The sequence below is a fragment of the Melanostigma gelatinosum genome, assembly GCF_949748355.1.
Source record: "Melanostigma gelatinosum genome assembly, chromosome: 15".
Lineage (NCBI taxonomy): Eukaryota > Metazoa > Chordata > Actinopteri > Perciformes > Zoarcidae > Melanostigma > Melanostigma gelatinosum.
The window spans coordinates 21,498,658-21,513,121 of record NC_136648.1 but is presented as its reverse complement, the minus strand read 5'-3'; the positions used below and the strand labels follow the sequence as shown (position 1 = coordinate 21,513,121).

The window sequence follows — 14,464 nt, the reverse complement described above, 5'->3', positions numbered from 1 at the left end:
AAAGGTTATTTAAGGGAAATCTGTACATTTTGCTCAGTCTGGTCGCACTAACAACACTTCTGTTCCGTGTGTGTGTGTGTGTGTGTCATAAGGTGACAAATAGCCGGGTGGGGATGTGATAGAAATTAAGTGTGGAGCTCAGACGCTGGCTCAGCGCCTGCATATTTAGCAATTAGGTGCCGTAACACCTCACGAGTGTAGAACAAGTTTGAGCTGGAGTGCCGTGACCTCAGAGCGTGATGAAACGGCAATTAAAAGCAAGGCGAGGCGTTGAGCTTTGTTCAGCTGGCTTTGGAACAAATCTAAATGAAATGCTTAAGAAATTGCTTTTATTTTTATTTTTCTGTCAAATTGTGAAATTGCCTTCCCAGTGTCAACCATTGCAGCTCTCTCGCTGCACATTTAACAACGCAGCAAAGTAGAAATGATGTAAAGAGAGGGGGCGGTTTTCAGTTCCCTACCGCAGATCACTCAGGTGATGTTTCAGGGGAAATGTTTTGCATAAGGTTGGACGGGCCGAGCGTTTGATTGAATGAAGTAGATAAGCAAAATGCGTGAATTCATTCACAACACAACTAAAAACCCTTTTCAGCTGGAAAGGTAGTGGTTCGAGATTTTTGATATTCTCAAAATTTTGATCTGTACATTAATAAACTACATTCTAGCCTCACCGACTTAGAGGTCCGAACAGTCGGATTTTTTAAATACATTTTTTATGAAGATCCCTATAATGTTTAAATATAATGTGAAGTTAAATATACCAAAAAAAACCAACAACTTTGCTCTCTGGTGGACAAGCTATAGGCTATGGAATGGTTTCTAAATGAGCTCAACCTTTGGCAGCTCTGTACCGCAATTTCTTGTTATTTAGCAGGAAACTTGTGTGTTGATTACAGATCACTGGTGAAGATCATCTGGCTAAACTGTTGGCTTGATTTAAAACCCGGTCATCTGTGTTTCCGAGTGTCTCTCCCCCATCACACTTTGTTGCAATCCAACAGTTGTTTTTTGTGAGCAGAATCGACAGATCGACATGAAGAACAACAGAATCCAGCTCTCAGAATTTCAGCAGTTTGGTGGAATGTTTTGTTTTCTGTCCCTGCTGTTAGTAATAGTTTGCTTTTAAATTGAATGGACCCAGTTGTGGAGCTGAAGTGCTGACCAGTTTCTTTGAGTCATGTGGCTGGACATTACACAGTGCGCTTATATACGATCTTTCTTACCTGGCAGGTCGCCTTGTACCTATTTGACTTTGACATATCAGCCACGACAACATGTTGTTGCAGCTTCTGATCAGACTGAAAAGGTAAAGGAATTTTACAAAGTGCTTTTTTTCCCCCTTCACTGGCTAAGCACCTCAACGAATTTATTTTATTTATTTATTGGTTTATTTGAACGGGACAGTGCACATTAATAAAAAACATTTCTGCAAATGTGCCAGAGTTAGCCAAAAGACTATTTTTCATTTGTAGTCCCACCTACACAAAAGCACTCGCATTGCTTTGTGTTGTTGGTCAAAAAAAAGAAGACAAACTGCCTTGAAAAATCCCAAACTGCCTTCGTCATTTCTTTTTTTCTCCGTTCGAGCACCACGAGCGGGGCAATCAGCGAGTATGATTTTCTTTAGCCTGGCAGGTGCTGACAGCTGCCCTTTACCCATTAACAGTGGTGTATAAGCCCAGGGCCCGTGCCCTTCACTTGCCTCCTATTGAGCATGAGCAGAGCATGTTGTACACGTTACCCCCGAGTACCCCTCTAAACCACAGGTGAGGCCCCATCACTCATACCGAGCAAAGTCAAGGCCGGCATTTCTCCTGGGTGCTGACGGCGGAACAAAAAGCTGATGCTTTGCTGTTCTTTGCGAAAAGGCTTTACTCAACAGGAGGATGCCAACATAGAGCATGCACCCAGTCCACATCTGTTGCTCTACACCCATTGGTGAGGCGTTGGACGTTGTTGTCAGTCGATCAATCTTAGAAATCTTCACCCTGTCTTCATATGAAGCGATCCCACTTGGGGTCCGGAACCAGGGGTTTACAAACCCTTTTTCAGTGCCTCCATTTGTAGGCAGTTACTGTTGAGCAGTGTTGCATGTGATCCTATTAGCAATTACCCCAGAATGTTGCCTAAGGCCTGAGCGCTGAGTGGATTTTGGGAAGACGAGGTCCCCAGACAAGTTTTTCCTTGGTAAATAATGACCAGTGCCAAGTGTCTATTCATTAGACTAATCACTGATCCAATCCCTTCCCTTTTAGGTAGGGGATGTCATTCAGTCAATGGGACCAGTCAGATAACTGTGAAAAAGTGAGCCTATTAAAAGTAGACATTGGGAGTAAGGATTCAGAGTTAATTTCAGTATTTACTCTCCGGCTGTCTGGCATTGTGCGATTAAGCTCCAGGAAGTGAAAATAAAGAAAGTTACTAAGGAACCCAAAGAAGTTGACAAATTAGTTTGATGTGTGAAGTGAGAATTATTGTGTTTTTTAGTTTGTGATTTACTCTCACAGGCAGATCAACATGATGCATCATTGTGGGGCTTAAAAGAAAGACGTTTTGCTTCAAAGACTAGTTGGGTGTCAGAGTGTCGGTGTTCTCACTCCAACATAACAAGGAAGCTGTTTTTTAGGATATGCCATTTGGCCACAAGCAATAAGAAAAGGAGCAGCAGCTCTGTGCGCGACAGCTCAGACAGACTGATTACTAAAACCTGCCAGAACCCCCCCCCCCCCCTCTCCTTTCTGCTCCTGGGTCTGTAAATTGGGGGAGTCACACAACTCAGGTTAACTGCAAATGTGCGCTGAAGTTGAAGGAGCTTTTTAACCTTTTGTATGGCTGTGTATTTCCTCTTTCTTTGTTTGCATTCACACTGCCTCTAAATGTGGCCTCATGTTGGAAAACTGCACAAGATAATTCATCTTGTTCAAAGTTAGTCCGTCTTCTTGACAATATTCTTATCGCGCAGGCATTTTTATAAAGATGTGAAAGACAATGATTTAAGAAAGCGAGCTAAATAAATAAGAAATAGTGAAGAACTGAAAGTTGAAATAGAGGTTTGGCGACGTGGCTTCTCTCCAAGCCGCTGCAGCTGGCGAGCTAACTAGCACCATGCTAGCTAGCGGTGAACATGCCAGTGCTAATCAGCTCAACTGACTGACATTCGCCATGTGAGCTAGCTCATTTGCTAACCGTGCTAGCAAATAAGCTAGCTGTCACGAATACTGGTTTGAGAGGACACTAAGAATAATAAAACACAGATTTTCCTTTGTATCTCTAAGTTGGACTAAATACGGACTTTTAATTTCGTACAGTTTTCTCAAAGTATTCTAAATGTATTGCTGCATATGAACCTGTACTGTGGATTGAACTGAATTGCGAGCTGACTGCATTGATGTAAAACGTTATGTATTGTGCTTGCATTAGCTTCAGGTGTGGACGCATTTATTGGATTCAGAGCTTTTTGGTTTGAGGTTTAAATCATTACTAAGCAAACAAGTCCTTCCTATTCCAAAGTTATTTTCAGGCTAATGGTGGTTTATGTTCAGACAATCTGTCATACAGTATGAAGACCATCGATTTTCCACCCAAGACAACAAATAGTTGAAAAAAAACCCCTCATACATTGAGGTTTCCATGTCACAACAGTGTGACAGTGAGCTAGTGTTTCACACATTGCGTCCTTCTCAAACCTGTCAGGATACCATCCATTGGCATGATGCACGGCGGGAGCTGCAAGCGCTTTCATAAGTTGCAATGGCCCGGATATTGACAGCAGCAGCTCCTTTCAAAACGCTCCTGCTGGAAAACTTCGTGGGTTTTAGCTGAGAAAATATAGCTTTGACAGAAATGAGTCTCAAATTGCAGAGAAAAACCAACAACGACTACATCATTAACGATAAGAGATGAGTGCGTTTTCTCTAACCGCTTGAAGAGGATCATCTTTTGGATGGCTCTCATGGAGTAGAATTAAAAGGAGAGAAGCAAAAAGGACATCTCCAGTGAATTAAAAAAAGGCTTGACTATAATGAACACACGATTGAATCCCTGCCTTTCTGTTTGCAGGAGAATGCCTTTGCCTCGACGGCTACATGAAGGACCCGGTCCACAAGCACCTCTGCATCCGCAGTGAGTGGGGGCCTAATCAGGGGTAAGTTATGGTAATCACTTCATGACGGTTTATGATTGTTCATTATCGGGCAGAGGAAATGTTGGGAGAGTCCTTTGCAAAGATGGAGTCCTCCCCACACGTCAAACAAGGCCATTCATTGGGTTGGCCTAACGAACGGGTGATGTGGCCAATTAATATTCTGAATCAGACAAAATCATTTGCTTAGTCATTAAAAAAGGTCAGACAGGAGTATTCACACATTACAGTCTCTTATATCACAAACCACACTGACAAAAGGAAATGTAGAGGAAGGCTCGACCATGTGTACCTCATGGTAATGAATACAGCCTCTTTCAATGTCAAATGATGGATGGTCGTCAGGTTTCTGTCTGCGAGACAGAGATCCTCATGATTGGTCCTGAAAAGCCAATTTTCTTTGGGCCTCTATCTTCAAATATATGCCACACATATATGAGAAGTCTTTCAACACTGACTTAAAATTTGAAAAACAAATAAATGATATCATTAGTCTTTTTCCACAAGAGATCGATAGCAGAAATGAAACTTTTTGCCTCTCTTGGGGATCTGGAGACCATCTATCTAGCCTTTATTACGTCATGTCTTCACTCTTATAACTAACTCATGCCATTTACGGATGTTGCCTGCAGCTCGTTCTGAATGCAGCAGCGATGCTCCTCACTGGTACCAAGAAGAGATCTCTGTACTGGGCCTCCATTTACTGGGTACCGGTCAAAAACAGAAAAATATTTGAAGATTCTTTCATTTGTTTTCGATCCATTTCATTGACTACCAACATGACCTCAGTCCCTATTCTACACCCAGACCTCTCTGATCTTTGTCATTTACAAGTTTTATGACTAAACTTTTTTGATTTACAAATACATTTGACTGAATTCAAATTCAGTTGAAGGTACTTTGGAAGTAATTAACAAACCCACTGATCGAACCTTCCTGCCTGGCTGACCATACTACATTGTTGGGATGTCACAAGAACCAATGGCAAAATTCTAAAAACTGTGACTGTACTCATTTTTATAGACTAGCATAGGTACTGTTAGGGGACCATAGAAACTGTGTTTGGGAAAGGGGGCACACGCTAAGTCCTGGTTAACGTTAGCTCTTAGCTGTTAGACGTTGGTAAGCATCACAGTCCTGCTCGGAGCTAACAGCTAACATTAACGCGAGGTGCCATCTATTAAGATCAAGATGCGCTCAGGCCCTTTTCAATAAAAACAAGTATTGGGCGAAAGTAAATTCTGACGTTATCATAATGTGTTCAAATTAACTTGGTATTGACTACTAAGTATCTGGTATTGTGGCATCCCCACTACATTGCTGTGCTTTGTTCATGTATTGAAGTGGTAATCCAGCGATTTGATACAGACTTGAGGAACCCACAAGAGACTGATTCTTTTTTTTTATTTTTTTTATTAAAAACTGAAGCAGCAGAGGCTGAGATATTTTAACTATTCGTATGGATTAAGCTCCAACAATCTGAGATCCTACAATTCCCATAATGCAATCAATAGCATCCTTTCATTACATCTAATTTATTTAAAATTCACAACCCCACTTTGAAACGCAGACTTTGCCGTTATGAATTTATTGTCTCCAAGCTAAACACAAGATATGACATCACTGTGACATCAACAGCGGTCGTTTCTTGCTGATTTGACAAAACTCTGTCAGAGCCACAGCTTTATTTTCATAGGCTGAGAAGTACTGGACTCCCCATGAAGAGTAATTCTGTCTTACCATCTGAAATTGGAGTGCCTCTAAACCAAAAAACACTTTAAGTGTTAGCCTAAAAAGACAGTCGTATGCGTTTTATCAAACAATAAATCACTTTTAGGCTGATGGTGAGTCAGTAAAGTTGTGGTCTGCTCATGTCTTTGGGTGCAAGGTCACTTCTTTTACATTACAATCATGATTTCAAGCGATGACTTGATATCGCTTGGCATTGAAAAATGCTGTTTCAGACCCCGTCCCAGGAAGCCATATAAACGCCTAATTGGGTTCACATCTGCTTGTTAGAAAGTCCTTGACATTTGGCTAACACCACAGACATAGTGCCAACCGCCGCATGACCCCTCAGTGTGTGTGTGTGTGTGGGGGGGGGCTACTGTTCCGGAAAGTACTGCTCACGTCAGATAAACAGTGTTGAGCTATAGGACAGTACCATGGGATTACTTCCGGATTATAATTGGATTACTTTTATTCAATTAGTTGTCTGTCAACCTTGTATTTCCAGTTCTGACCAGATTCAGGCTTTCAACTCTCAGAGAATATGTCATACTGTTGTTACCGTTGCATTTATTTAATAAAAAATGTTATGACTTAGTTCTTGTTGTAGTATTGTTATTAGTTAATTGTCAGCAATATTATTTTATGTGAGTGTCAAGGCCCCCCTGACTTCTCTTACAAAATGTCCCTCAAAAAGACTCATAATCCACCTCAGCTTCTTTTTGTGAAGAGAGAACAAAATACAGGCATGTAAAAAGAATAACATGAAAGTATAAAGAAACAGAACTGTAAAATAATAAAGGTTGTAGATATATCTGTCAATCCTATGCAGGTCGTACTAATACATCAACTGATTGTGTCATACTGTTACCATGGCAGCTATCCCTTTTCAAATGTTTTGGGATTTGGAAATGTACACTTTGAAAGTGATTATGAAAACGTCAAATGTTCAAGCAGCAAACAAATCATTTTTGTGACAAATTGAACGCAATACCATGAAGTTAAATAAAAGTGTTAAATGACTAAGTTCAACGCAAGATGAATACATTTTGAAATGATACTTTCTCAAAGATTTTATTAATTCGTTCAAGTTAATCACTTGATCATCATGATATATTTGTCCAAGGGCACGTTCCAGGTGTCATCGATTTGTTTCACGTCATTAATTAAATTGTTACCATTTTGTGCCATACTGTAATTTAGATGACGGGTTGCAAATGACCCCGTAATTAGATTGATTCAAACACATCTTGCCGTGTTAGATTAGTGAATTACAATCGGAGGAGCATCATTACTGTCCATGACATCACCAGCAGACGCAGCGTGCCGCTTCCCCTTCACGTCCTCTGTAACCCATGCCACCACTGTGCATGCTTCTTTTTTCCTCTACATTTTTTGGGAGACATCTTAATTTCCTGTCAGCCCACCCAACTGTGCACCTCTGTATCGTTTCCCCTGGTGCTCTCCGTGTGTGTGTGGGGGGGGGGGGGGGGGGGCACCCCGGGGTGACTTCAATGTTTAATGACCACAGCCCGCGGCGCGGAAAGTGTCCCAGATGTTCTTTTTTGCTTACAGTGGTGCAGGAGATTGCTCGGAATGACATCGGGCCCCTGTCACTTCGCCTCCTCGCTCTCACTTCGCAGGACTGTTTAGTCCCCGAGCTGCCACTCCCCATTAATCTCCATCATTCTCCCTCTCTCACCCCTGCCTCTTGGCATTAGTCTCGTCCCCTGCCATGACCCCTCCCCCCCCCCCCTCTCTCTCTCTCTGTTTTTTTCCAACGTCTGCTCTCTCCATCACCCTCTGTGTCTCTCCTCTCATCCCTCCCACCCCTCTCATCCCCTCTCATACCTCCCATACCTCCTATCCCCTGCCCTGGTAAATAGATGGGAGCCACAGTCACATTGTGTGACAGCTGCTACCGAACACATTTCTCAATCAGCATGTTTACACAAGAGCCTGCGTCGTAATGCTGCTTGTGATTGGTGGTGCTGTTGGGGGGGGGGAGGACTTGAAGTGAGACACTGTAACACAGCTTATGATTTTACGGGGTACACTGAAAAATATGACACGGCCTCTCTTTCTTTGACACACTGATTTATTTCCTTTCCTCTTTTGTCTGAGCTGTTTCTCTTTCTGCTCCTCATGTCAGTCCCTGGCCTTACACCATCTTCCAGCGCGGTTTTGATCTGGTGATGGGAGAGCAGCCCTCTGATCGCATTTTCAGGTAAGGGGAAACTTTGTTTTATCCTCTTGCGTTTTCCACGGCGCCGCACAAAACAGAAAAGATTGCACAGTCAAATAACTTGTCGTAATTCCGCTGCGCTACAGCTTCGGTTTCTCTTCTCTCCCTCGTGATGAAGAGGAGGGCCGTGAGCTGCAGAGAGGCTGTCCGTTTAAAAGGTGTTATGTAATGAAGTGAGACGTCTTACATTTTCAAATAGGACGAGCAGAGACACATTTTTTTTTAAATCTCGGGTCAGATAATCATTGTGTTCTGATTACTCGCTGAGCAAAACGTTTGTGAAATTGATTTGGAAAAGAGGCAGAAATTAATAATGAGAAAATAATAACTTTTGTGAAACTGTGTCCTTGTCCTTCTGCCGTATGATGGCAGTAACGTTTCTATATTTCAGGTTTCAACGTGAATGTTTTTTAAAATATCAACAAAGACTAAAGTTAATTATCCTGTTGGATAGTTGAAAATCAAACTTTTTCTTTTTTTCTTCTTGCGAGCGCCCGATAGTACTGAGTATGTGCAACTCTCAACAACGATGGGAAGGAAGCGAGATGGCTCACTCTTTGCCTACTTCCGTCATCAGCTCCGGAGAAGATTCAGTGGCTCGGTTTAATAGTCATGAGGGGTGTACAGGGATCTAAATCAAATCCTTTGCATTTGATTGGACCGCTCCATGGTGGGCGGGCTTAGCATGTCGCATTATATGGAGCTACAGAGGACTGAGGCTCCACCCAGTTTAAACCAACAGCGTGACATTCATCCATCAATCGATCTGTAACACTGAGCGACAAGGATCGGTTCTTGCTTATATGAGCACACGTCATATGTAGTTTTACAGGAAGGAAAGGTGATTGGATTTAGATACAAACGTATGACGAAGTCGATTTTTTGTAATATGTTTTGTACTGGTTATGAACCAGTCTCAGTTTAGTCCTGATCCTCTATATGACCTCCATAAGTAAACTAGACAATCAGCGATAAGATGGTCTATTTCTATAGAGTTACTCTTAAAGCTCGTCATCGGTGCCACCGGGTCGGATTCTGGTGAAATCAGATGAAATCATGCAGGTTCACCAGAAACTCCTTCAGCTCAGACTCCAGCAGAGACCGGTCCACCGAGGACAGACCCAGATCCTCCAGGAGAGACCGGTCCACCGTGGACAGACCCAGATCCTCCAAGAGAGACCGGTCCACCGTGGACAGACCCAGATCCTCCAGCAGAGACCGGTCCACCGTGGACAGACCCAGATCCTCCAGGAGAGACCGGTCCACCGTGGACAGACCCAGATCCTCCAGGAGAGACCGGTCCACCGTGGACAGACCCAGATCCTCCAGGAGAGACCGGTCCACCGTGGACAGACCCAGATCCTCCAGGAGAGACCGGTCCACCGTGGACAGACCCAGATCCTCCAGGAGAGACCGGTCCACCGTGGACAGACCCAGATCCTCCAGGAGAGACCGGTCCACCAGATCCACAGTCTGAGGGAGGAGGAGAGCTCAGCAGCCGGAAGAAGCATCTCCTCCTCCTCCAGGAGCAGAGCTTCTCCTCGCTGCTCCCCTGGTCCTCACTGTGAGCTAACACCGACACCACCCTGCTGGAGACCCAGGCCGTATTTGTGGAACCCGCTGGAGACACGGGAGGCACTGGAGAACCAGAACCAGGAAGGAGCGGGCAGACAGTCAGACCCTGCTGCAGTAAAATGAGAGGTTTTCTAAAGGGACTCTGGTGTTTGGAAGAACAGGGGCCGCCAAAATCAACACAATATTAAAGTTCACATTAATTTGTTCCCTTTACTCGAGACAGAGGAGATCTAACAGAGGATGCACAACAGTCATCATCACAAGTGTGACAGTGCAGCAGCAAAAACAACAAGCTACTGCTCACGATTAAAAAGGAAGCCCACGGAGTCCCTGTGTACTGCTCTCTCGGTCGTTAGCAGTCATCTTTACATGCGGCGCGGCGCCGATATCTCCATGAAGTGCTTTAATACATCGCCCTCCATGCTGGGATGTTTATTATTCTCCAAGAGGCCCTTTTGCTTCTCAGTCCGTCCAGCCGTGTGCTTTAAAACGTCTCTGTCCTCTGGCAGCCATCCGTCCCAATTTAAAAACCGTTCAGCCTCCAGTGAACTACGCCAAGTGACCAAAGAGAAACCTTGGACATCAGCGAGCGCTCGGAGAGCCGCCGTGTTCACCAAAGCGGATATCACCGTTAAACACAGGAGCAAATGAGGCAATTAGAATCACAGCGGTACACAGAGAGTAAAATGCAACAAAGCAGACTCTAGGATGCAAAAAGCTCCAGCGTCAGAGGAGATAAATGCTCAGAGTCAGCATTCAAACACACACACACAGCACAGTATCAACCGGGGGGGGGGGGGGGGGGCTCTGAGGACTGCAGCCAGATTTTCCACTCGACAACTTTTTTTCTCACGGGGACTCTGTTTTCCACCACCAGCTCCTCTCGCGGTGGACCATGTGAGTCCTACAGCAGCACACTGGTCCCTGGTTGTCCATTAAACAGGAGCGCTTGTTAAGTGGCTGCTAATTTGTCCCGCGCTCGCACATACATACGTCACACTGCATCACAGGGAGTTTCATCACACCTGCTGCCGACAGTCCCACAAGAGATGGCGCAATGACTTGCGGGAGGGTTGGTAGCAGCTTGCTGGACAAAAAGCAATGCTGAAATATTAGCATTTTAATAGCTTCTTAACAAAGTCGCTAGAAGCCGGTGTGGAATGGCCGAACAGCAGAATTTTGATCCGCCGAAAACTCGACTTTGAAGTAAAATAAGTAATGGGGAGGATGTAATTAAGTGTTCCACAACTCTGCAATCAGAGTGTTCTTAAAGCGACTGGAAATGCATGCACGCTGCCCTTTGCTTATGCTCAGTTAGCAAATTTCCAAATGCAAATTGAACAATTGTGAATGGGAGAATGTGTGTAGTCTGCATAAAAAACATAAAAAGGCTGTTAACCATTTAATCAACAAGTCCCCCTCCTTTGTGCCACAAGTATGCATGCATAATTCATCAGCGCGAATAATGGGTTTGATGTTAAGCTCAAAGTTGGAGTGTTGCGTTTCGTCGGCAGAGTGTTTAAAGATTGATGATCCTCATTGACTCGCAGATAAAGAATCCTGTTGAAGCTCTTGTTCCAGACCGCCGTTGTTTACAGATTTATAGCCCTGTAGGGGAAGTCCTTTTGTCCGATTTGTTTTGTTTTGTTCAGGGTTTCTCATTTGGCATGCATGCGTCCATTAGCACAGTGTCCTTCTGCTCAAGAAAGAGCTCTAAAAAAAGGATAAGTTCCTCAAAGGTAATATAAATAACCTTGATGTCATTATTCTAAAGCACTGATGCAGAGAAAAAAACATTTTTCTTTGAACAGTAGACATCATGACGTGGATATGGATATTGTTTTTGCACAACAGGAATACCAGACCCTGGTTTACTTTAAAGGGGAACTGCGCCAGATTTACACATTAAGATCAGGATTTTTTTCAGCTATTTTTACCCCATAAAGTCAATATTTAGTCGATAATATTTTCATTTATTTTAACAACTCTCTGGCTGACGAAGCGGGTCTGTCCATCCACAACTTTGGCCCAGACTGAAATATGTCGATAGATATTGGAAGTGCAGAATGCTGCAAGAATGAGTCAAATGAGTCAGCAGTTTTGCTCTCCCGGTTCCCTTTTCTCGAAGTCAATGAGTTGTTGGTTCGATGACTGAAAGGTCTGCAGAGATTTTTAACATATTGTTCTACAACCTAAAATATACATAAATAAATACATATACATACATACATAAAATACTGAGTATTGGTGACGTGTCGAAGTCATGTGACCGCGGTGTAGTTTGTTCATAACGTAACGTTAGCTTTTGACTTCTGATGATTGCATTAACACATCAATCTCCTGAAAATGAGAATGTTTTTGTTGCCGTAGAATGAGCCGTTTATTCCTACATAAGGAGCTGGTCTTCTTCATCGAGCCGCCCGCCATGTTTCTACAGAAGCCCTGAACGGACAAACCAAACAACGACAGTAGATAGAGCCATTCGCTTTTTTGTGTTTTTCGCGTGAGCCACCATCGTTCTCCAACAGGATTGGCACGTGGAAGAAGTTTCAGTCGGTTGCAATCTGCAACCTCGCCGCTAGATGTCGCCAGACCCTACACACTGGCCCTTTAAGTAAACAGCTTCACGGCTTACTAACCTATTAAAACTCAGCACAGCCCGTTTGATGAAGCTTTCCAATCCTGTTTTTTCTAAAGCTTTCTTTAAAACTGTGTTTTTCCTTTTTTTCTGTTGACCCATTTCTGTTTCTATGATGTTCTTTGACCTGTAACCTCTAACCTGCTCTTCCAATCCGCCCTTCTCGTCCTCTGAAGATTCACATACACCTTAGGAGAAGGGATGTGGCTGCCGTTGAGCAAGAGCTTCGTCATCCCGCCCGCCGAGCTCGCCATCAACCCCTCGGCCAAGTGCAAGACGGACATGACAGTGATGGAGGACGCGGTGGACGTACGGTGAGATGGCATTTACTGGTTCCACTTTCCACCGTTACTTTCTCGCGCTGACGTTCCTGAGACACGACGATAGAAAGGTCCCACCAAAGAAAAGTAGAATCTTGCTGAGCACTGCACTAAACTCAGATATTACCTCTGCCCACGTTGTATTGCGTTGTTCCAGATGAAGCCTCACAACACACACAAAAGTACATATTGGCTTTTTTTTTCTCATGACCATGTGTATTTCTTCCTTAACCTCACAGAAGCTAGCTGTTTACTCTCGGACCGTCTCACTTGTACTCTCACTTAATCAGCATTTCATTTTTTATTTTCTATTGTTGCAGTGAGTCTTAAGTGGCCCTGTGAGGTTGATGCTGAGGTCTTAGCGGTCATGATTCAGCGGGTAATGAAACTCTAAAATCAATTATGAAAACGCAGAGAAGCCAGAGTAAATAAAACATATAGAAGAAGAAAGCAATGGAGAGCATTTCGATTGTTAAATGGATCATAACTCCTCCAAAGAAAATCTGCTTTTTGGAATTATGGGTTGCAGCGAGGGCCGTACGTGAGCCAGAACAATGCTGCAGAATTAAACTGGACTCAGCTGACGGCAGAGATGCAATGGAATAATTGAGCCTTTTTTTTTTTTGCTCGCAAAGGGGCGGAGCTAAAGGAGCGGGGTGTTGCTCGTTCCAGAACTTTGGTCCAGAAGAAGACTTCTTTGTAAAAGCCACGTCATGATGGGGGGGGGGGCACTCTTCCTTTTTGTCCCTCTGTTACTTTTTAACAGCTAATATTTGGTTAATGCAAGGTAATTAAAAAGAAAACCGAATGATTGGATGTCTATGAAATTAGATAAGCCGTCAGATCAAGTTTGTTGTCGGTAGATGTAGTCAGTAGATGTACTCTATTTCTCATGTTTTTTATATCAATTTCTGTTCTTTCAGCTCTTTAATGTGTTGAAATATTTGAATTGAACATATTAAATACACTATATCATGCTCATAATACTATACATCTCATTTCATCCACTTCCTCTGGATGAAATTACAAAATCATCATTTTTATCATGCTAGTTGAGCCGGATCAAACCACCTGTTAAAAGCCACCAGACTACAGGTAATGAAAATATGAGTTATTGATGACATTATTCTACCACAATGCATTTCCCAAAGGAAACATTCATCATGTTGGCGCGAGCAGTCGCAGCGGCCCCGCGCGGTCCCGGAAAAACAGTGTTTTCGTCTTTTTCGTCTTTTTCGTCTAGTTTGTCTAGTCTGCCGCTGTGTTCGTCATGCCCGACGGACTTATATCGCAAAACACAACAATACAGCCGTGAGTTTCTTCTTGGAAAAAGTACAACTTTCTTCAACTTGGAAGCCAAACTCTCCGTGGATCTTAGCAGCCTGGGACTTCTCTGCTCCCCCCATTGTGTCAACCCCCACCCGGTAAGGAGACCGCGCAAGCGGTGCGAGAGGAAGCAAAAGCGGGGAAAGCGTGGAGGTATCCGGGCTAGGCTAGCGGCTAGCCCACACAAGCCGGCAATTCCAACATTACTCATGGCAAATGTCCGTTCACTGGACAACAAGATGGACAATATACGGCTACTCAGAACCAAGCGTGAGGTGAGGGACTGCTGTGTTTACGTGTTCACGGAAACATGGCTCCACCACAACATCCCGGACTCCGCTATTCAACTGGACAAGCTAACATGCTACCGAGCAGACAGAGACATAGTTAGCGTGGGAAAGTCCCGCGGCGGCGGTGTGTGTGTTTACATCAGTGATGCTTGGTGTCGAGACGCTATTGTTGTTAACCAACACTGTTCCCCGCTGGTGGAG

General features: G+C 43.8%; 1 protein-coding gene across 1 annotated transcript in view; it reads left to right on the top strand.

Moving 5' to 3' along the window:
* astn1 (astrotactin 1) overlaps positions 1-14,464 on the top strand; it is a gene marked incomplete at its 5' end in the record, with an annotated part of 390,125 nt that overhangs the window by 125,459 nt on the left and 250,202 nt on the right. The window contains 3 exons of the mRNA XM_079284766.1: positions 4,060-4,144; positions 8,022-8,096; positions 12,504-12,641. Coding sequence (XP_079140892.1) covers positions 4,060-4,144; positions 8,022-8,096; positions 12,504-12,641 — 298 coding nt within the window. The remainder of the gene's footprint in view (positions 1-4,059; positions 4,145-8,021; positions 8,097-12,503; positions 12,642-14,464) is intronic.